Source organism: Poecilia latipinna, unplaced genomic scaffold (assembly GCF_001443285.1).
Source record: "Poecilia latipinna isolate Pla-1442-1.1 unplaced genomic scaffold, P_latipinna-1.0 Scaffold352, whole genome shotgun sequence".
Lineage (NCBI taxonomy): Eukaryota > Metazoa > Chordata > Actinopteri > Cyprinodontiformes > Poeciliidae > Poecilia > Poecilia latipinna.
Genome location: NW_015112968.1, coordinates 114849 through 139023, shown reverse-complemented (window position 1 = coordinate 139023; position 24175 = coordinate 114849). Strand labels below are relative to the sequence as shown.

At 40.7% G+C, this 24175-nt stretch overlaps 1 protein-coding gene and 1 long non-coding RNA gene across 7 annotated transcripts in view; one reads left to right on the top strand and one right to left on the bottom strand.

Moving 5' to 3' along the window:
• On the bottom strand, positions 1 to 23318 carry LOC106949591 (uncharacterized). Its single transcript, XR_001425405.1, has 3 exons — positions 23204 to 23318; positions 466 to 655; positions 1 to 382 (listed from the first exon to the last, which is right to left on the bottom strand). It is a non-coding gene; the product is annotated as an uncharacterized LOC106949591 (long non-coding RNA).
• Positions 1 to 24175, top strand: part of lpp (LIM domain containing preferred translocation partner in lipoma) — a 208967-nt gene that overhangs the window by 110202 nt on the left and 74590 nt on the right. For all 6 annotated transcript variants that reach the window (XM_015035946.1, XM_015035945.1, XM_015035949.1 and 3 more), the window contains one exon: positions 15768 to 16361. In XM_015035946.1, coding sequence (XP_014891432.1) covers positions 15768 to 16361 — 594 coding nt within the window. The remainder of the gene's footprint in view (positions 1 to 15767; positions 16362 to 24175) is intronic.

The following is a 24175-nucleotide window of genomic DNA, read 5'->3' as shown; positions in this document are numbered from 1 at the left end:
CGTTCGAGTCAGTCGAGTTTGGATTTCTCAGCGTTTAGGTAGACCTTCTCCGCTACCCTGTGCTTTCTCCTCTAACATCCCCTTTCTAATATGCCATTAATTCTCTTGTTTGGCCATATTGGGGAAATACAAGAGAGCATATTCATGTTAAATCCTTCAAGTACGCCGCTCTGCAGCCTGAGCCCGACCGGGCCCCCGCTCGCGCGCCGCACAGGCCTGTCTGAGCGCATCACATCTGTTGTGGGGGAGTTAACAAGGAGGTCCAGATGAGTGTCAAAACAGCGCGCTCATCATGCTCCGGAGCCGCACCGCCGCTTCCGTCGAGGTGCACTGAACCTCCGACCGCCGCGCCCCCCAAGTCACTCCGACCTCTGGTGCATTTCTAGTAAACAAATGAATCAGCAAGCAGCCCCAACGTGGGGAACTGTTTGTTTAAAGGAAACGGAAGGTTTTCTTTTTTCTTACTTTGATCCACTGCAGCTGCGCGCCGTCTGATTCAGGGTGCATGTATGTATTCAGACTCCCTTTCTTCATTGGCTCAGATTGATGGAGTCGGCCCACTCCCGGTTGCTCAGCAAACAGAGTCGCATTTTCAAAGCCCCGCAGGAGGTAATTGTTGCTCTTGTTTCCTTCCACTCTTTCACATGGTAAAAACCTACAACAGATGGAGCAAATAAAAATGTCACCCCTTAATGCCAGGGATTTATTTTTATATCAAAAAGTACATCAGGAATAATAAAAAGAAAAATCTTTAAGCGTGACGTGACTTCTTTTCATTCCTCTTCTTTTCTTTTCCTTTTGGCTAAGATGAGGTGCCTAAGTAGCTCCCCACTCTATGACCACTTTGGTTACTGTTATCTCTACACATTAGGAAGGTGACATTTTATCCCAATTAAACTCCAGCGTGCCTCTTCCATTGAAGTAGCACCTCACCCTGATCTGATTCTGTCTGTTTTAATAACACTTAAGTCGAAATTTAAAAGCTCTCCCTGTCTGATTCATCCGCACTCTGTGAAACAATAATGTGTGGCACGGTGAATAAAATATTGAAAACCCGGCCTTGCTAAATGACACAAACTTAGCTCCATGAAAAACTCCCTCCTCCTCCTCCTCCCCCCCAGTTGGGTCTCTGTGTGTATTTGTGCTCGTCTGTGTGGAGTGTTTTATGCGAAATAGCGTCTTTCCTAATGGATTCAAAGAGGAAGAACTATTCAGCTGCAACTAGGCTGCCTTCTGGCAGTGCCAGAACTTATGGGAACAAGGACGTGCGACTCACTCGCCAGCCGTGGCTCCGCCTCAATTAAAAGCCACTCGGCTTCGTTTGGATCCGTGTGGAAGACGTCTGCACACGTGTCGGCTCTGCCTGCGAGGACGGATGGAGCTGAGGATTACTGGGATTCCATTTAGGAAAATGGCTCGCGCTCCTCTGACGTGAACTTAAGAGTTCTCGCGTTCAATATTTTAAGCTCGTGAAACTCTCCCCGCTTGCACACAGTGAATAATGTCACTATGGTGGCTACATTAAGAGCCAAGAGTCAGCTAATGGTTGAGAGGAAGAAAAGACCAAACAATGCCAGCGACATAAACTCCAGTTTTAGGTCACTTTCAGGTCACATGCGTTTACGATCGGATATTTTCTTTTCTTTTTTTAAAATTCTGCTTCATTAAGATTTTAGTTCCATGTATTTATAACTTCTAATAAAGCTGAATGTCTGTTTTTAAAACTTTAAACAGCTGGAAAATCTTTTCTTTGCTCATATACTTGTGTTTTCAAATAAATATAGCAAAAGTCTGTTTTTCTTTTCATTGAGCTTTTTTCATTGGCAGAACTAAGACTGAGGTGTAGCTCATAGATGTAGGTTTTCATATTAAAAGCTTGTGCCAATAGCCTGTCATGCTGTGGTTGTGCTGATTGCTTTACCTCCCAGATGGGCTCTGGGAACATCTGGAGACTTTACTGTGAACTCCCTGCATAGCAGCTACTGAGTGCAGTTTGTATTTAGCATTGCTGGACCTGAGAACTGCGTTCCTAGGGGGATATTTGACTTCCAAGTTGTTACAATAGGTTCTTAGAAAAAGAAAACTCCACCATGATAACTTCTCCGTAATGCCCAAACATTTTTGGCAGTTCTGGCTTCCCGCATGCCGTGTCGATGCGACCTACTGCAACAGCAGCGAACTGGTCTGCGCTCCACACACACGGTCCGCGCTTCGTTTTGGCGCAAGACATCAGCCGGCTTCGAGTCCGAGGGAACTCACAGGTCACTGCTGTAGAAAGCCAAGTCAAGTCTCGCGTCTCTTGTGATTTTTATCAAGCCGCACCTTTTCAAGACGCCGTACTCCATAAAGCATCAAACGCAAGAGTCTCGTCAAAGCGTTTTGCATTGGACCCAAATGGCCCAACGTCTGCTTAGTAACTAGTCATGTGCACGCAGAAGGGGCCGGGCATTGTTGAAGCCTGCAGACAGTTCAGCTGAAGCCGAGTGCTTGAAAGGCTGCTGAGATGGATCCTATCACATTAGTGCCTCGAGGAAGCCCCACTTCACATTGTGCCAGTCAAGCCATGCCGTGACACTCTGTCGCTCAGCAGACAGAGCATCGCAGCTGGCACCCTCTGTCACAACATGGCAGGAATGATAGGCCCCTCTCTGCATGCCCCTGAATCTCCCACTGATCACACACTATGCAAAACCATCCCTGGAGACGCAGATACGACTTGATGTTTTCTTTAGATCAAGTTAGAGGACAGCATGCATGACCATTACAATTCTCCTCAATGTTCTCTGTCATGTTTATATTCTCTTAATGTACTTTTAGGGCATAAAGGTAAAGGAGGAGTCGCTCAAGTTTCAGAGTGGCTTTAAGTCACTTTTAGCTCTCTTTTGGGGGGGACATAAACAAATATTAGAAAGCGTATGATAATTTGTTGTGCAATCTGCAAATACAAATTATTTAGGCCTAAAATAAGCCATGAAAACAATATCTATAGGCGTTGTAGGTTTCATGTTAGAGATACTTACATTCCAGAGTTAGACGTAGCATCTTTCTTTTCCATCAGCTGGAGAAATTGTGAGATGAGCTGCTTTAAGCAACACAACAAACTTTTGACTTTCCCTGCATAATTCTTAAGTGGCTCTGACCTACATGTTCATCAGTGTAGAAAATTAAATCCCTCTGGAAGGAAGCAGCGCTTCGTTTGTTTTTGGCTGAAGCACAGAGGTGACTGAGGGAATAATAATGAGTGGAGGCACTCTTTGGAGTTCCTGGAAAGCTTTGCTGTCAATTTTTTTTCTGACGGTCTTCATGTTGACGATGATCTGTGCTTTTAAGTCCCTGAGAGAGGCTGTACCACAAACTACTTTTTGGAGTTTATCATCAATTATTCCATCACGTCCACGTTATTGTGCATAATGTTGACAACATGCGTTGCATGTTGGTTGGCATCTGGGTCAACTTTGGAAAATAAAACTTTGAAAAACAGCCCTGTGGTCTTGGTGGAAGTTTTACAGCCAATCCAAATGTCAAAGTCAGCGCAGGTTTTGTGCGGCCTCTCTTTGAGCCGTCTGAGTTGTTCGCTCTTATTCAATGGTTTGATAGCGCAAACAGTGATTTAACCAATCACGTGTCAGGAAATCCATGCATTTAAGCTTCTACCGGTGATGAAGTTCAGACTAAACCTAGGAGTTAGGATGAGAGACGATTTAGGTGACTTTAAGCATGGATTTTCACCTTTTGGACTTACAGAAAATGGCACAAAAAAGAGAAAGTTACAATAGAATGGTGGTTTTATGAACAAAAATGCCTGGCAGAGGTCAGAGTAAAATGGACAGTCAGGTTGAGATGCTAGAACAGCAGCAGTAGCTCAAGAAGCCACTTGTAGCCAAGATGTGCAGAAAATTATATCTCGATTTCCAACCTTTTGAACTACAGCAGATGATGACCACACAGAGTCCTGGCTAACTCTTAGGCAACTCCTGTTAGCTAATTAAATGCCTTAGTTTTGATTAGTCATAGATATTAACATGTTAAAATAATGGGTTTTTTTTGTTGTGGATACAAAGGTTCCAGCCAGAATCTTTGTAAAATATTCACGTTTTAAGTACGACCGTAAATCTGACGCACAAACAACATTCACTGACAACAACGACAATCAACACCACCACTTCTCTCGGCCCACCGGGGGTTAATTTCTGCTTCTAGAGGTGATCTGATTGGATGCTGGAACAGACTATTGTTGTGTTCCAGTTGTGCTAAAAGTAGTTAGCCTATCAGTGAAGCTATTCAAGGGTTAAATAGAATCTCAATGCTAAACATGCTGCAGCAACACAAACGTCCTCAACACTAATCTCAGCGTCCACATTTCTAAAGATGGTTTTTTTCAAAGAAGTTTCTGAAACACCGGAAAACTGAATGGAAATTTCACTTTGCACCAATTTGATGGTTCGATAACCTAAATAACAGATTTAAAACAACTGTCTTTGTTGTTGAGATCATGTTTATTTATTCAGTAGTGTAGCAGCAAAAAAGGTTTTTGAATCAAAAATGTTGCTTATTTTGTTTTCAATTAAAATGCAGTTTATTACAGATCCTGGAATTAATTCTATTAAAAAGTTTACAGAGTCTACAGTTCACACACACAATAACAAATTAGAAAATGTTGCCCGGTCAGATGAGTCTTAATTTTTGTAACATTAAGAACACAAAAGCCTGGATTTCTCCTGTATTTACAGGTAATGCTGACTGAGGCGTCAAATATTTTTATACTGTTAAGAAATTTTATAATCGTTTATTATTTTTGTTAACTTTAGAAGCATTGTTTTTAGTTTCATGAGTAGGTTGATAAAGCATTTGTGTGTCTGTGATGTATTAAATAATTGCCGTCAGAAGCTAAAAAGCTGCTTATTGTCGTTTTTGTGATGAAACATGCTATAGCACAGATATTAAAATATATTATCTTATTGTTGGTTTACTAATTTTTACTTTTATAGTAATCATTTATAAATTTGTGAACTCAAGAAGCATTTTTCTTGTTTTGTGAGTATTTAGACAAAACGTGTCTGCTTGTCGGTTGGGTATTTGGTAATGGCCGTTAAACTAAAGGCTGAAGCTAGAAACCTGGATATCATTTTACTTTTCAGAACTATATGAAAACACTGATATTTGGCAGTTTATTATTATTATTGTTTCTTAAACTGTTCAGTCTGGTGGTCATTTTCAAATTAGCATCTTAAAACTGCCACAAACCAACTGTGTTGGCCCTGCGTCCTACTTCAAGTGGGGCCAACACAGGATGACGCAAAAAAGCAAATCATCTCAAACTGGCACCTTGAACAAAACACCAAGTTCAGTATTCTCCACTGGTCTCGCTAACTAGCTAGATTGGTTGTTCTGGTAGAAGGTGAAGGCGAAAGGTCGTTGTTTACACTCTGTTTGGGCCTGTGGCTCTGGTACTGGGTGTCTTTTTCTCACTACAACCTAACCATGGTTTTTATTTGTTTATTTTCCTAAGCTGCAATTGTCTAATTGGTTTGTTGGTGCCTGAAGCAGAGATGCAACCATAGCGCCGGTGGCGTCTATTTACCAATCCAGCAGCAGGTTCTGAGTTTTGACAGGAGCAGCCAACTGTGGGGGAGACGAGCGTGCCCGCAGGCACTCGGTTTTGTAATCTCACTGTTTGTTAGTGGGAAGGAAAGAAAGAAAAAAAAATCCATCATCCTTTTGTCTTTCATTTATGGCGGCGAAGCGACGATAAATTGAACTTGATCCAGGAAGTTGTGTCAGTCAATGCAACCTGCCTTCTTACATCAGAAAGTCCTGGAAACGGCGCTGTGAGGTCTGAAATCAACTGCTGCTGTCGCTGCACATCATCCGCCCCTACGGGAACGCGCGGGAGCTAACACGCAAAACAGCCGTGGCTCCTGGTGCAACAGTCACTGTTTCAGGGATTGATGACACGGACACTGTAAGCGGCTGACGTTTTTTTTTTTTTTTTTCTTTCCCCTCTGAGTGTACGGCGTTTCGCCTCCCGCAGCGGGAGCGGAGGGGGATGGGAGGGGGGTCACGAGTGCATGAAAGCTCATTAGGGATGAGTCAGGGCCGTGTGGTGAGAGACTGGCCTGCAGTTCTGCAGGAGGTGAGTGAAACAATTAGTTTCTGCGGTGGGAGCGCGGCTAAAACACACATACCCTTCTTTTGTACAGATAGCCTGCGGAAGTGTCATGATTGGTGACTCTCATCGACTTTTTTTTTTTTTTCCTTCTCTCCGCGCAGTAGCCCTGAAAATAATTTTTTCAGTTGCATCAGTGAGTAATACGCCCTACTTTGTATGATGTTGTTACATCATCCCAGAAATCTTGCATACCGTTTCCCCTAGAACCCAGCTTTTTTAAAAAAGATTATATAACTGGAAATTTAAAACATAAACTTCATGTTCAACCACATCATCTCCTGAACTGTATTTCAGGTAGAAAAAAACAAGGAATCTGCGTGTCGGATGTTATTATGTCTGTCTGCCGAGTGGAGTCAGAGGACAGGATGTGCTGCTCAATTATCTGTTTATTGTGACAGCTCTAATATTTTGACCTGTCTTTCTTGCGCAGACTGGTTGCTTCACGATGCTTTAAACATTTATAGCTGAATGTTCTTTTGGTTTCTAGAAAATAATAACATGAGATGAAGTTTAATTTTCAAAGAGTACTTTCTTGTTTAGAGAAAAGATGAGAATAACCGATTGCCTGGATGTAAATGCTGTTTCACTGTTTTCGTTTTGTCTTAAACTTATGAACAATAAATATGTCATTCTTATATTTATGTAATAATCTTTAGTTTAATTGCAAATTGATAATGATTTTGGCATCAGTTTTTTTTTATTTAGTACAATTTATTCTTTTAAGCATTTAGTGTGCGAAATCAGCTGATGATTTTTTTTTTTTTCATACCTAAGTGCTACTATCAGGGTTGCACTATAAACAACACTCTTGAGCGTGGAAGCCGTTACTGAGCGAAGTCTCGAAGCTAACTAGTTTTAGCACCTGTGAGGTGTTTGAAATCACACGAAAGCCCAGAGATGTTTCATGTTAAACATGAAACTTCTTTCTACGATGCACCGAGACGCGTCTGCTGTTCAGCTTGGCTGCGAGACGGCAAGAGAGAGCAGAATTGAAAGCAGATGACGTATAACGTAACGTATAAAGTATGACAAAGTTTTCTTTGTTTTCTCTGTTTATTGTAACCATATTTTCTTGAAGCATGCTTGATTCTGAAATGTTCTGAAAATTAAGAATGAAGGCGACGATCTACTGGGAATACACACAGAGGCTGATATTTTTGCAGTGCTAACAATGCTAACTGGGCTAATTACCAAAAGAAGATGTTATTTTCCCAGTTTAAAATGTGCACTGTTGCCTTTACTCTTAATACGACTAATACATGGAAAACTGATTTTTAATTATGTTTTTATAACGCCTTATATTATTTAAATCCCAATTGGCCTAAATTTGTATTGGCTGGTCAAAGTTGTGCAAAAATCAGGGATCGGAAATCGACCACAAAGTCTTGACTGGTTTATCTCTAACAGCCATATTTCTTACACTGTAAAACATAATGGAGAAAATGTATCTTGCAATTATATCCCATTATATCAGGGGAAAAGGAGTTGAAAATTTCATAATTTTAAGAACGTGCTACAGGAATTTATTTTACTTGGACAAAACAAAAACATTATTTGTATTGACACAGCTCATACTTTAATTTGTTTCTGGAAGGAAGGAGTCAAAGCTAGTTTTTCAACAAACAAGTCCCAGTCTGTTTTTCTTATGTGTTCCCGCTCAAATCCAGTAACAGCTGCTGCGCGTAATTTTCCTGTCAGATGCCATTAAGTTTGAACAAGAGCCGTCATTAGATTAGATGAAGAAAGTGGTGCCACTCAAACCTCAGCTGGGAATGAAAACATGACTAAAAGACAGCACTTATGCTTGTTTCATGTTGCCAGCGTGACAAATGTGAGTCTCTGCGTTGCGCCGGCACAGGACCAGAAAATGTCTCCCAGGACACATGTTAAAGGCAGACAAATCTGCTGCCATCAGTGAGACAGATCATGTAGCAATAGCATTAAAATAAATGTACCTTTTTATTGAAGTACCAAAATCTCACACAGAGAAAACTCAACCTTTAAGTTGAATAAATCTATTCGGAGAGAAAAAAAATCCAGGTTAAGAAGTTATTGTTTTCAGTTGTATCACTACGGGGATTTATTGTGTTACCAATAAGTGCAACTGAGACATGCGTCACGTTTTTTAAGTTAATCAGAGTTTCGACAAAATGCTTTCGAGTAATATTTTGCTTTCTGTTTCCCGGGATTATAGATAAGACAGTCACCCTTTTCCTGAGGATTTGTTTTAATTTTCCAATCAAATACACTAATCTGGATGCTGAAGGAGGTAAAAAGAGAAACCGCCTTAGGAATTGAACAGAGTGACATCTTTGGGCCACCAATGCCTCATAGCAACCAGTAGACACCATCTACATGTCAAACTGTTACAATGGAGTGATTCCAAAACAAAAACCCTGCTGTCCAACTTCACAAATATAAACACGTCAAGTTTGTCCACACATTAAATGGATAGTATTATGTGAAATTGACTTTTTTGAGCTGTACATCATGTTATAATCTTATCCCCTCATTAAAAACACACCTGGAGTTTTGCCTTGATTCTTTCATTCAGCTGTACAAAATGTCTGTTAAGACCGAACACCACCTTTGATGATTAAGCTGCAGTTTTCAAGTTTCCAAACTTCTGCCTCACAGAGCAGCCATCCTACCATAACTACCCCAGTTAGCTCCTTCAGACTAGCCAGCAGCAATTGGCAAAGCACCTGGTGAAACTGCACTTATGCTGAACTGATTATAGGAGCTACCGTATTTTCCACACTATAAGGCGCATAGAATAGATGCTACAGTTAAGGTTGCCACCTGTCCCTTTGTTCCGTACTCTATAAATATATAATAATAAAGTGTTCCCCGAGTACTTTATATAGTAGGCTGCCCCAGTCATTGTTTCACTCACGGTGTTGTTGTTGTGATATTGTGCCCAACTGCTTTCTGGGTATCACAGACCAACCGCCACACTGCCACTGCAGTCTCTGTCTCTCTTACCCCGCCCCTCCCGGCTTTAAATGTATAGGGGCTGGTCCTTTGGTAGTCCTAGTCGAAGCACTCCGGATGAATGTCTAAAGCCACTTTGTTGACATAAAGGATGTCAACAAAACAGTCCGACTCCGGTCGGCGAGGAGAGCTTTTCATGACTGGGCCGGGGCGTGGCCGGACGATGGTCACCCTTCTCTGGTCACGCACAGCATGTTCATGGAGAACAATGTGCTAAATGACCTGCAGACGACCTGATTTTAGACAGTCGGTAAGTAGATAGGTCAGTCAAGCTTTATTAACAAACCAGTGTTCTGACAACTATCCCAGCATGCACCGCTCGCTTCTTCTACTACGGGCGAAAATGAAGTCGGCGGCTGCTTACCGTAGTTGCTAGACCTGTTGTGGCTCAATATTGGTCCATATATAAGGCGCACCGGATTATAAGGCGCACAGTCGGCTTTTGAGGAAATTGAAGGTATTTAGGTGCGCCTTATAGTGCGGAAAATACGGTACATCTCAGTAACTGTGCCTGGAAAATATGTAATCCTGCCCCTTTAACTTGAACCACATGCTTTGGTCCTGCAGGTTTGGAATGAAGCAACAAATGACCGTGTGAAAAAGTGCTGCCAACAGATTGGTCCAATCTGTATTGCTCTTATTCATAGAGCTTATTTTCCATTTACTGTTTAAAGAATGTACTTACTTTTTTCTTTGCACATATTTTTTAGAATTCCTACTGCAAATCAGAACAAAATGAATGTGTTCAATACTAATAACAAGGTGCTTCTATGGAGCTGTTATTGCAGTGCAATGGGCAGCAGCGCTAATGGCTTTGAGAACTGCAGTATTTTGGTAAAAATTCATTTCTGTAGGCTGATCGAATATGGGCTCTGATTCATGAACGTGTGTGGAAACGTGTGAGGGTGTCACTTAATAGTAGCTGAACAACAGCAGATATGCAGACAAGTTCTCCGTGTGTAAAACAGAAAAAAAAATCACTATCAGCAATTAAAGAGATAGTAGAAAACAGCTGCGGGTCTCGTGACGTTTCCCAACACAATGTTTAATCATCTTTTAATTGGCTTTATCTGGAACTATTTTAGGCAGAGGACCGATACACCCGTGTTTTGTGATCGCTTTGCGGCTTGGGGCTCGTTCAACGTGGCTTTTGCTCATCGCGAAGATCGGTCCGACCGCAGACACGCGATAAGGGAGTGCCTCGGCGTCGACTGTGAACTCCTCCACGGCAGTCGTCGTAAATGCTGAAACAGGCAGATGCAAATGGACGGCAGAGGCGGCCGTCGACAGCAGCTGAATGAGAATCAGGAGAAAGTTTACAGAGATTAATATCCAAGGCCTCAGACGAGTCTGAAAAGATGCCACCAGAACTTCTTCTACTTTAGGGGTTTTTCCCGAGCTCGCTGGATAAAAAAAGAAAAAGACAAAGAGGGGGAAAAAAAAGAAAAAAGAAAAAAAAATCCTTCACCCGTGTGGTTTGAAGTGCAAAGTTAACAGTTTTACTCAGCCCCCCTTCAAGGCTTGTATAGTCTCTCCTAATCTTTTTTAATGTGTCGAAAGGCTTTCTTGAGGATCTCTGTGAAATTTCACACTTAAGTTGTTTGCTAAGTCAGTTTGAATTATGGTATGGAGTGAGGGTTAACTTTTATGAAGGTGTTGGAGAAAACTTTTGGGAAATTAATGTGTGTGTGTGTGTGTGTGTGTGTGTGTGTGTGTGTGTGTGTGTGTGTGTGTAGCTGGAGAAACAGCAGGGAGTCACACCGATGCTGCACGTATGCTGAACCTGCCACTAATATACAGAAGCTGCATCAAAACAGACCTTTCACCCTTAAGTGCAAATGTAATGGGATTTTGCTATTGTTTTATTCAAATCAAATTCAGGTAAAAAGTGTAAATAAAAGAAAGTAGAGTGAGTTTTGTTTCAGTAGCAGCAGCTGCAAAACACAAAACGATTTTAAATGCAATCTGTAAAGCTGTAACATATTTTGTTATAAAACCGATTCTTGATGTATTATTGAGTAAATATGTAATTTTAGGATTGGTTTAACAGTCTGATGAACGGAGGACAGAGTGTTTATAAAAGAATATAATGCAGGATTTCTACAAAAGGCATTGAGATTTGCTTCTAGCAACAACAGCACAAAATGTCTCTTTCCATGTAGATACAGAAACGTTACATTGGAATCATGTTGGTAATATTTTGTGGTTCAAATTAACAATTGTGGTACAATTAACAAACCTTCAATGAAAACTCAAACTCTTCAAGGTATTTTGCTAAATACGTTTAACTGAAGTACACAGGTATGACACTCATACAAGATTTTATATTTGGAAACAAATTTTTATATGAATTTCACATTTAAACACACAAAATTACTGAAGCAGTGGGACCTGTTAGGTGTCGGTGAGCAAGGTTATTAAACCCCTGAACCACATTAGGAAATAGTTACCATGAAGCAGTGATACGAGATCGTGGAGCGACCGTGACGTCGAGACATGATAAAAAAATTAAGATGGCTGCAGAAGCTGCAGGAGTCCATTTTGAGCATAGAGACCAGAGGCACAGCAGGATCTTTCAAAGTCTGTCTGATCAGAGAAATATGTTACTCAGAATCTGATGTGGATAACAACATGAACAGGATGGGGCTCTATGACTCTGCTGGGCGAGGTTCACGACATACGCTCAGCACCTTCTGTAATTTTCCCAAGTCTTCCTGTCTTGACCCAAAGAAGGCGACGTTGCTCTCTGTCCATTTATTTCCAATTGAACTTGTGTGATGAGGTGGGAACCAGTTTCCCTTCAACTGATAAAATTCTGAGCTCATACACGCAAGCTCGCGATGCGACATAAGGAAGTTGAAAAATGTTCACCTTTCGACACGTTGCCATCGTATCCAGTGTGTTGGGTTCGCTCCAAATGGTGGAAAACCTTTGCTGCTCGCTGTCGTCCATCACTCCCTGTGTGTCGAGCCCATTGCACATCATATATTGGTTTCTGCAAGTTGTAAGCAATGCCCCTTTGGTTCTGTAATCTCAACATGACGCTGTAAGAGCGCACACCGCCGTGATCTTGACGAATCACCTTTTATGACATGAAAGGACAGCGTGGTGGGTGCCTGAGTGCTTGTTTATTGCAGAACCGTTATCAGAAAGGGGCTGTAGACTCCACCAAACGCTTGCTGCGGTATCAGACACAGGCATGTCAGCAGTGGATCTTTGAATCCCCATAAGTTGCCAAGTGGAACCTCCACTGGACGGATTTGCTTGTCCGTGTTATTCCGGACTTTTGACCAAATCAGTCCCTCAAACCACTGCTGATTACACAAACCATGTGCTCTTTTTGCTAATGTCATAATGATACTCTACTGCATTGCATAATAATCGACATCTATTCTCTCTGACTCACTACTTATCTTGTTTAGGCCTAATACTATCTCTCTTTGATCTCACTGAAGCTGACCAGTCCAAGACAAACTGTAGAATCAGTTCATTTGGCAACATTTTCCACTACAGAGACATTTTCTGCTCCGATATTAAAACATTTGATTAATTTCTCCCCCACCCCCCACCGATCCTCCTCGCTTCCCTCCCCACTCCTCCCCCAGAAAAGGATGAATCTATTCTCTTAATGTAATTTGTGGAAAACCCACCATGACAGTATAATCGTTTTGAGGGGGCCGATTTGCATTGCCTGCTCCATGAAACTAAATGCTACTGTAGGTTCTAAGGCCTCAAAGATAAATGAATAATCTCAAGTATTTAAAAGCCATGAAACATTTAAATTAAGTAATATCTCTTCCTAAAGGGCATAGTGGAGCCGTTTCCATACATATGCAGACAGACACACTTTTTAAATAAACATCAGCGCTAATCAGTGAGGCAGAAATCAGAGCGAGAGCGCAAAAAAAATAAATAAAAAATTTTCTGGAGCTTTTTTCCATCGGTTCCTTTGGGGCTTCCCTCTGACTTAGATTAGATAGGATTTACACAAAGTTGATGCGTTTTACCAAAACTTGGAATTTTCTTTATCCCTGTGCATGAGGAGGATAACAGAGTGATGTGTGTTTTCACTGATTTCTTTTTTTTTTGTCAGCTAGAGGAAAACCTCCCTATTTGTGACTTGTCTGCACAGCTTTGATCACCTTTGAGGGGGAAAGCAATTGCCCCATTTTGGAAGACAAGGCTACAAGTGTTCATTTTTTTTTTTTTTTTTTTTTTTTTTTGTTCTTGTGGTGCTGCAAATTTACTAATTGACTCAGAGTTTTTGGCTTCAGGCGGTAACCTAATAAGGCCATCCAAGGTTAATGATAGACCTTTTTTAGAATGGTTGAACGTCTGACACCAATATGCGGCGCTGGTGAAAAAAACGCCGCTGGAGAGAGAGACTCGCCGCACGAGTCTCTGACATCTCAGTGAAGCTCTCTGCTGCTCGCCCGCGATTTTTTTTTTTTTTTTAGCTGCAATATTTTGTTGGACACTGGATCGAAATGCTGCAGTCATTCAGGATCTCAGCAGAGGCCTGCTGCTTTACTGCCATCTCTTCCCAGGAACACCAGCGCCACAAATTTCAGTGATTTAACAGCTCCAGCGTACAAGCAGCTGGTGTCAGCAGAAGTGTCGTTTGCCACTGCCAGTCGGCTGTCATAGTATCCTTTGCCAAGCAATTTTTTCCCCTCTCCTAACTCCCTTCTCGCTTTATTATCCATAGATTATAGGGAGCCATGGAGGGGGTAGTTTTTCCGCTGTCCAGGAAGCCTCAACAGCACAAAGCGTCCGAATGAATCATAAAGTACAGTGGCTCGCAAAAGGATTCAAACTTGTTAAACTTTTCTCTTTCTTTTTTTTAAGATTGGATTTTGTACATTACAGCACAACGTGGTGGACAATTGTGAAGTGAGAGGAAATCGATTTGTAGTTTTTAACATTTCTAACACAGGGTGTGTTTACAAAGTTTTAAATTCAGGTATCAAAAATCAAGGCCTTAAAATGTCTCAAGCTATTAAAACAAAATGTAAGTTGACCTCAAATACAGTAATCACAGGGGTTACATGGTAGGACTAGTTAACCATCTTTAATTATTATTATTTAATAACTTAAAGAGCGCTTTCTTCACTTCCTGAAGAACACAACAGGAAGAGGTAGGAGGATGAAGGCTGCTTTTTTTGTGACTTATCACGTGAACAAACTTATTCACATGCATTTCTGAGTTAATGGAAACACAGCAATTTCAAAATACTGACAAATATTCAAATTTCTAACAAATATGATGATAAATATTTGAAGTATTGACAAAGTTTTACTTACATTTGTAATGAAAACGTAGCAAAGTGCAAAGTTATTACCGGTGGGCTGGACGATGTTCGCTTTCGCCACTGGCTCACTTCTGTTGCTAACCCGTACGATGCTACGTGTTGTTTGGAATAAAGCTTGGCACTATGGGGGTTAACACTGTAGAAAGGCATATGCGGCGTGAAAAGCACAAAGCTGCTGCCAAGAGCCACAAAACAGACCCCAGAAATGTCTGTTTTTGATGCCAAAGCTTTCCAGAAAACGTTGGACATTGCTACTGCTAGCACTGATCAGAGCAGCATTTGGTGAGACACAAACTGTGCAGTCTGAGGTTTTGTGGATTTTAAACGCAGTGATGGCACTTGTCCTACCTGTTGATGGATTTTATTTCAACAAAGTTGCTACTAGGAGGGAAGTACAGCTGAGAAGGATGAGGAAAAAAAACATGGAGCCACAGATGCAGCTATGATGACAAATGGGGGGAAAGTTTCAAAGGAACGGTAATTAAAGTACCGTTTCTTCCTCAATAGCTTTCCATTCTTTAAAAAAAACATGAAATAAAATTTCTTTTGTATGTTTGTTGCGATACCAGTCTTAAAGTTCATTCATAATGGTCTTAAAATGTCTTAAATTTGAGTCGGCGCAACCTGTTGAAACCCTGTAACACAAACAAATCAGAACTGACGAGATGCTAGTCTTATGAGGAAAATCACTATTAAACAAGCCGTAATCCGTGTTAAATGGTGAATTACCTTCAAATGAGCAAACTTTCAGACAACATCACCTCCTAATGACAACTTTAAAGCACTTACCGTTTTTGCAGTCTTTTTTTTTCTCATTTTTTTTACTTTGAGACGGTGAAAAGTTTAGTTTTCCACAGCAGTATATCCTTTTATACGCTTCTCAACAGTCTAATGTCAAATCTCATGGTTCATGTTTTTGTGCTGTATGCCGTTTGTATGGCAGCTGTGGGTGGACATTTTTATTATAGTCTGTGATGAATCCTCAACAGGAAGCCGGCTAACAGGAAGCATAACTCGTGTGTGACATTACGACTTTGTTGTGGTGCAGGTTTTTGTTTCTCTAACATAAAATCTCTCTCGTTGAACACCGCCAGTCACCCAGGTCATGGTAACCCTAAGTGCTGGCACAGAAGCTCGTTGGAACAGAAAGCTGTGAATACTCCAGCTCTCTCCTCCAGCACTTAGAATCTGAAAGCAAAAAGGGCCAAGGTTAAGAGTTTTATACAGAAATGTCTTGAAACCGAGTCACTTTGTTCTGAGTTTTGAATCGAGCCGTTTCTCCTGTTTTTCAGAACGCCGGCTCCTCGGCCGGCTCTGCCCCCAACGCTCCGGTGACAGGTTACAAGCGCATGGTCATCCCCAATCAGCCGCCTCTGACTGCCACCAAGAAGACGATGCCCAAACCCCAACCTCAAGGGGGCGTCTCGTCCGTGCCGCCTCCCTCCGTCAGCCCCGTCGCCAGGCCTCAAGGCAACATGGCTCCTCAGCCCGTCCCGGCCTCCTACACCACAGCGTCAACCCCGAGCCAGCCCACCTTCAACGTCCAGGTGAGGTCGGCCCAGCCCGGCCCCCAGCACCAAGCCCCGGCCGGCCACCATTACGGCCAGCAGCCGATCCGCGGCCCCGCTCAGGTGCAGTACATGCCCGCGCAGCCCAGAGGTCCCGACTTTGCGTACGGGCCACCGCAGCCCGGGTTCTCCCCCATGGCATATCAGGAGCAGCAGTACCCCGGGGGACCGCAACTAGGCGGAGTTAGCTCCAGGAGGCCCGACCCGGTCCCAGCCCCGGCCCAGGCGTACCAGCCGCCAGGCCCCAGAAAAACCTACATCACAGATGTCCCCCCGAGCTTGGCTCCGTACACCGCCGGACCAGATGTTCAGCCAAAGGTAAGACGCTCACTGAGCTCCAGCACAAACCTGACTTTATTACTATCATAACTTAGGCTTATGTAGCGTCTTTAAGATGTTACTGAACAGATTCAATTTGATTCAAAACACTTTGGTGTCAGTCAATCACGTTTATTTGCATAAAACACATTAAAGCAACATGAAAGGTCAAAGTGTTTTACAACATAAAGTCACAAAAAAGGTCATAAAAACAACATACAGTCACCAACCGAGAAGCTGGTTTGTTTGATCTTTGTGTTTTGTTCTGTCTTTCTCTTTCTTGCTTACTTCTCATTCTGTCTTCCTGTCTTTCGTTCTTTCTTTCTTGCTCTCTCGCTCTATCATTCGTTCTGTTTTTCTTTTGCTTTCTTGCTCTCTTTCTTTCTCTGTCTGTTTCTCTTTTGTCCACCTTTATTTTTCCAGTACTCTCTGCTGTACGCAAAAAAAAAAAGACTTTAAAAATAACAGATCTTGGTAGATGTCCCTCTTTCAGATGAAAAGTTGTCCTCCAACTGGCTTTCAGTAAATTATTTAAAAAGCAGATTCCGGTTTTCGACTATAGAAATAAAGAGACGTATAATTTGGGCAAAAATATTACAAAACAATAGATCGTGTTTGGGACTTTTTTTTTTTTTTAATAGAACAGAACCTAATGGAGCAGAATAATAAAAACCTTGTCCTGTTGCTCAGAACGGAGCGGCGGATGCCACTGAGACATCTATTCACATCTCAACATGCCCAGCCTTCGCCGATCTCTGGAAAGTAGAGGGCCCTTGAGTTTTCTTTAATTCAAGGATTTTATGCTGGTTCAAAAATCCAAACTGGGCCTCTCAGCCTCGGGGAATAGCTCATCAAGGACTGCGCTTTACCAAATACAAATTAGCTTCAGCATTGCAGCAAGTACATTAAAAATAACTCTAATTATATTTGTTCAAAACAAAGAGTCTACATTTTGCTGGAAAAGCTGGCTTTGGTCCCAGTATGATGCATTATGTAAAACAAAACAAAACCAAAAAAAAAAAAAAAGGAAAACAAAAGGTGGCGTTTAATAGATTTGTAGGAGTCTCTTTGATTTCAGATGAAAGCAATTTGCTAATTTTGCAGACATAGCTTCTGCTCTTTATGTATATATTTGTCTTGCTTTCCCAAGGATGCAGCGCAGTAAGGTAACGCTCCATCGCCAACTCCAACTCCCCCCACCATCTCTGCTTTATTTGCATGCTTTTAAAAATGTCTGGAAACCCAAAATTCAACACACGAAACTGTTTTGCACCGTGGAGTCAACGCCATCTTCAGACTATATCCTCTGATCCTGTCGCTGAAAAACTAAGCCGAGATCTTCCGGAAGGCCGATTAGAAAGAAAGCCGACTTCACGATCATCGCTCTGCTCGACCCGATGTTGTGACATGTTCATTACCTTCTACAAACGGCGCTTAATCTGCTCTAAAAGCTCGCTCTTCTGTTAATTTGTTGTGGAAATGAGCCAAAAATACAGTCAATTAAGAGGAACTATTTAGCATTTGTCACGATAATCAAAAAAAAAAAAAAAAAAATTGACCTCCCCCTCTCTTCACGCGAACGGCGGTTTTTACGTAACAGCCGCAGCTCTGTCAGCCGGGGGATCTGTGACTGTGATTGAAGACTTCATTAAAAGGATCATTTCGCATAATTAGGGGCATTCATAGAAGGTCAGTTTCATTAGAAGTCCAAGATAAACGGCTCGGATTGGAGCCCCGTAATCTCTGCACTTTGCTTCACCCCGCATCGCCCTGAATCGAAGCCTCCACCAAGGTGTGTGTGTGTGTGTGTGTGTGTGTGTGTGTGTGTGTGTGTGTGTGTGTGTGTGATGGCTTCTTATCCCAACACTCTACGAAGGATGCTTACTTTCATCACTGCTTGATCTCCAGTGTAGTTTTTACAGATTTGCCAGCTAACATACCAGTTTCTACGAGTCTCTCCGTCTCTTTTTGTTTGTTTGTTTTGTGAAATTAGAGGAAAGCTAAGCTGGATGGTAACTTTGTGCAATAGCTTGAGCTTGAGTGATGTTTGACAAGGCGAGGATTATTTTGGAACCGCAGACAGTGAAAGCCCCTGTGGAAGGTCAACCTCGGCTTCAGCTTTCAAATGCGCTTCACATTTTCTCTGCCCTCCGGTTGTGGCCTGCAAGGTTATCATGGGTGACTGAAACCAGCGGCATAAACCACAACTGAAACTGAGAAACCATTTTTGTCAACTGAAATAAATAAAAACAGTAGTTAATGGGGGAAACTAACTGGAATTATATTGTGCATTTATAGAACTAAAACATACAAGTAAGAGACAAAAATATCCTTCGTTTTTGTGTTTATGATCATTTATTCACCTTTCAAAATAATATGAAATAAGATTTTTTTTTTTACCCCCCAAACATGCAGTTTACGTCAGCTGTTGGCAAATCACAGCTCTTAAGTTGGGATAAAACACCAGAGTCAGTTTTCAATTATTTCAACAATATTGAATACATTTCTGTTAAGTATCCTTTACCTTATCGATGTATACATAATCACAACTCAACATTCTGACCTTTTTCAATTCTGCACCTAAAAATGAACCAAAGTATGAAAAAACTAAAACTACTATAAGTAATAAAAACTAAACTGAAACTAAGCAACATTTAACTAATAACTAATACAAACTAGCAAACACTCTGAAAACTAATTAAAACTAACTGAATTGTACAAAAAGTGACAATGAAGTAAAACTAAACTATAATGAAAAACCCAGAACTGTTACCAGCGGGAACATGATTGGCAGCACTAAGACCCTCCTCCTTACTCTGATTGGTTGTTTCTGACAGAGCTGAGTATTTCTAAAAATAGCACTGGGAGAAGGCAGAGAGTTTCATTTTGTCATGTTATTCTGCCACAGCATAGTAATAGTTTTAGCAAATATGTAAAACATTTTTTTCATACTGTACCTTGAATGTCATCTCTACATTCTGTGAAAACCATCAGAATATAGAATCTCAAATACAAACAAATTTTGTAGCCCATTGCCAGCTGTAGCTGACATTTACTAAATTTTCTTTTAACTACACTCATAGTGACGATAACCTTAGCTTTTTTTATGTTATTAACCTATCAAATGTTTTTACTGATGACTCATAAGAAACTGGATGTTTCACAGCACAACAAAATCCAAATTACAGGTAGGTAAACAGTTTTGTTTAAAGCATTACACTATTTCCATGAAGTAGAGAAACAAAACTGTTGTATCAAGTAAAATACTGTATTTTCTGCAATCTAATGCCAGAAACCTTTAGTCCCATCTCACCAGTCATGTTTATAATGGTTGATGTTTTGAATTGTGGCATTAGTTGATTTAACTTTGTGTTTTTTCTAAAGTCAAAGTGACCGTCATTGCAGTTCAGCTGTATGGTTTTCAAGAAACGGCTGGTTGTTTTGTTTGCTAAACTTGAAACTTTTGCACTTGTAAGTTGATCGGGGGTGAACCTTTTCCCGTGTGATGTCATCACCTCAGTTGGGCGACCCCACTAAACATGAGAGGCATGGCATGGGGAGGCCGGCCTTAAAAAAAAAAAAAAGAAACATGCAGGCAGAAGGAGTGGAGGGTTACCAGCTCCACTCCAGATCACCAGAGACAGGCTTGTGCGGCTGGCGCAGAGTTAAAATGTGTAACTACAAAGCAGGAGCCCAAGGCTTCAACAAGATCAAGGCATGTTATCTGCAATCCTGTGATCTTTACTGTGTAGACACACCTTGAAACAAATTGCACTTGTTCTTTGCCAGTTTTACTCAAACAAATCAACCCATCTCTCTTTATTTTTTCCCCCCACTATTTAGAGATTTTCTATTAAGAAAAAAACATTCCCATCAGATTTTTTTTTTTTTTTTTTTGCTGTAAATAACCCTCAGTCTATCTTAATTTCTTCTCAGTGCCATCATAGAGAGAGCTCCTCTAAATATAATCTTTCTTTTCTTTATAGTCTTCTGGACAGAAATTTCCCTCTGGCAGCAGCATTAAAAACCAATAAATACTTTCTGAGAAAAATGTTAAAGCCGTTCTCTATTTTTCACCACGTCAACAAAGTGTTGAGATTAAAAAAAGCTGCCTCAAATTCGAGCGTCTTTCATAAACGCATGTATTCATTTGTCGTTCAAATGCCGTTTCGCATAAAGGATGCATTGTCTATTTCTGTCCGGCACTTTCTTTTATGTAGTAACATACAGTGGCTCTCTGAAAAATCATGCCTGTAGAAAATAAGCCTGTGTGTGGGTGAGTGGCTGGATGTGTTCAGGTAATGAACCTAACAGTATAATTAGAACATTTTCCAGGCAGTTTCTCTGGGATGTTGTCTTGACAGCCCAATTAAAAACATAAGCGTGATTTTTACCTCTTTTTTTGTTGTTTTAAAGCAAACCAGCTTATGTTAGACAATTAATACTCCAATTATACCTCAGTGCTCTTTCAATTTTTTTTTGTGCTCCTCCTACACTTCAAGAATATTTTTAATATAAGCAGAAAAGTCATATTTTTCAGCTCAGTTGGACAAGATCTGTGTCAAAGATTTTTTTGTCCATGTTTCTAACAATACAGCCAACCCACAAGATAACACAGTATTGAGAAAACAATACGGGGTTTTCCATAAAACCTTTTTATGTTTTTAAAAATTATGAACTCTGTTTTAAGGAATCTGTAGTCGGTGTACAATAACACAGTACTGTGAACTTTATGCTTGTTCAATTTTAAGATGATGTTTATACTGTAAAATGGACTGAAAATGCTCTCTTTTGCATCTTCACAAGTGGAATTAAAGTTTAATAAATCTTACACTATGTTTCACAGAAACAGTTCAGTAAGAGCCAGGTAACCTTTATGTAGTGTGTGTGGTTTTGATTTTGAGCCAATAGTTTTCAATAAAGCCCAGGCACATTAAAAGAGTGCAAATGCCAATATTAGCATCATTAGCAGCCAACAGTTAGCTAATTGCGGTGTTCTTACAATGCAGATAAAGCAGAAACGGTGCTAGTTATTGTGAGCCACCTTTGTTAGTCGACTCGACACAAAGGGGACACTGGAGAACTATTTTCTTTCTTACTTCAAAGTAAGAGTATAAAACTTAGCTACATAGTACGCAGCTGAAGGCGCTCACCATCACATTAGTAGCTTAGAGTTTGTTTCCTAGTCGAATTAATATGCCCACAGCAACTGGATGTTACTTTAGATTTATTAGAAATATTGTGCGGTTTTGGTGTCATGAAGTTTTGCCCTCCTCTACAAGGTGACACTTTTTTGAATTTGACTTTTTGAACATAATAGGTCAGACAATAAAGACGGCAGCCTGTCTGATGACGATGCGTCTGATGTAACAATCTCTGTTTTTTGGAGTCTCAAATGAAAAGCAGTTGTGTTTCATTTAAATAACGTATTACTATTTACATGAGACAAATAGCAGTGATTTTTCTTTCTGAAACATGGTATCTACAGATTTCAGTTTAGCTATGCTAATCTGATGACAGCACAGGTTGATCTATCGCTATGCTGGGTTGAACATATTTAAGTATTTGTATCCATTTTCACCATTCCTCTAAATAGTTCTACTTGTACATTAAGGCTGTGAAAAAAGATAATTACTAAAATCAGACATGAAATTGTGTGATAAGTGGAGTGTGAGCAGAGCTCTGGTAATGCACAATTAAGGGCACCACATAAGGCATTTCCAGCCTGTCAGCCTGAAGCTCATGTTAGTTAGGAATACTAAATCTGTGGCCTCATATCAGTTGACTGACTGACCGCCTCGTAGCGATGCAGCGCACATTCTCCTGTAGGACCATCACAGGTTTTTCCTCCTCCGAAGTGAGTCGAGCTCCGCGACGGGGGATCAGTTAGGCTCTCCTGGCATTCGGCATGTACATGCTGCTGTTTAAAATTACTGCTGTGCCTCCGACCATGTTGTCAAATGACACAGTTCATGGTGGTGGTCCCCAGTGGATCTGTTTACTGACTCCTTTATAGAGAAAAGGTCACTCTGCTGGACCCGATCCTTGAAGTCTGTAACTCGATGTGGGTCTGTTTATAGGCGCCTTTCTCATAGCAACACATCGGCGGTCGCTTCCACGTTTAAAACAGTTTCGCTGCTCATCAACGGACCTCCGGCATCAATAGAGTCATTAACGAGAGAGATCAGAGCCAGGAGGGCCAACATGGAGTTGTGTTACTCAAAGATTTTAAAGTGGCATTGCTGCAAGCCTTTTCCTGTTTAGCAGAAATTAACGATGGAAGACATTGGTTGGATAAAGGTTTTAAAAGGATTTGAGTTTTCTCAAGTTTATGAAGCTAGTACAGATCTACCCCTCCTGTTGATCACTGCTGGTTAGCTACTTGAAACATGATAGTAAACTTTACCATCCCTTTCAAGAAAAAAAAATCTAACTGTAAATAAATGTTAGAAGCAACAATAGCACATATATTGATGAATGTGTGAAGTTGCTTTGTAACTAATGATTTTTTAGTTTCTATCATAAATTCTTAATATCAAGTTTTAATGTCTTATTGAGATAGTGCTAGAAATATTCTGAAATGGACGTTTGATGATGGGAAGTTAGGATATTTTCTAACATAAAAACCTTATTGGAAAAAAAGTATCTCGGCAGAAAAGAAACAAACATAAATCCCTTTAACCTGAGATATTTAATCAAAGTCAGATTTCAGTTTTTGTAGTGTACTTTACACTTTTTACTCGTATTGCAGCACAAATGTTATGAAAATGAAGAATCTGGATTTCCCCGATGCAGTCCAAGAGCAAAGTGACACAACTCACACACCCACACAAAACTCTGACCTGTGGGGTCAGTGTGTTGAGCTGAAGTCAGAATTTCTAAGGATCCTTTAAAGTCTGATGACAGTAGGAGTGTAAAAGCAGATGAAGTCAGCTGTGTGACAAACTGCCCATCGGTTTCCACATCAGCCTGTTGATTTCACTGATTTCACTCCTGTGTCTGCAGAGCAGAGATGCAGGCGTTTCTCGATGGGCTGCAAAGGTTTTGATCTGAACAAAACTCTTTTAATGAACGGATTATCACTTATCTCTTCAAATTCCACATGAACTTTTGTGTTGTTTTTAGAAATGTTGAATACAGTAGACTAAATGAGAAACAAAGTGAGAATAAATGATGAAAGTAAAAGTTGAGAAACCTATGGAAAGCTGATTTACATTAAATGAAGGGACCTAAATCTGGAAGCCACCCATTTAAATAATTGAAACACTACACTTGGCTGCGGTTGCCACTAAAAACATCTTGTGTTCATTTTACAGTGTACTTTTTAGTGATGTTATAATCATTATGTGATTGTTTGTTGCTGTGGTTTCGGTTTAGTTTAGTTTTTTTCTTTCTGCAGGTGTAGAAGCAGACTTAAGAATGTTGACTTGTTCTCTTCTTCCTCTCTCATCTCCTTGTTGCACTTTAAACCGTCTCTGTCTGTTGCAGCTGAAATAAATCCAAAACAATTTCTACTTAAGTTTTATATATACATCAAGTGGAGCAACGTGGCAAAAGTTGTAATGCTCCACGTGTGAAAGTGAATCTGCTGCGCCACTCAAACAGCTCAGAGCACAAACAAAATGTGTCCCGTCTTTGTTGCGCTTCACACATTTTCCCTGCTTGCCACATTAGATCCCGTTAAAACACACGGAAATTTACGTTTTATAGAAAAATGTGACAAAATCTAGAAAAATGTGTCATTTTAGATGTAGCTTAAAATAAACAGGAATCTTGTGAAAACTGAATTTGACGGCGATAATCCACATCCCGAC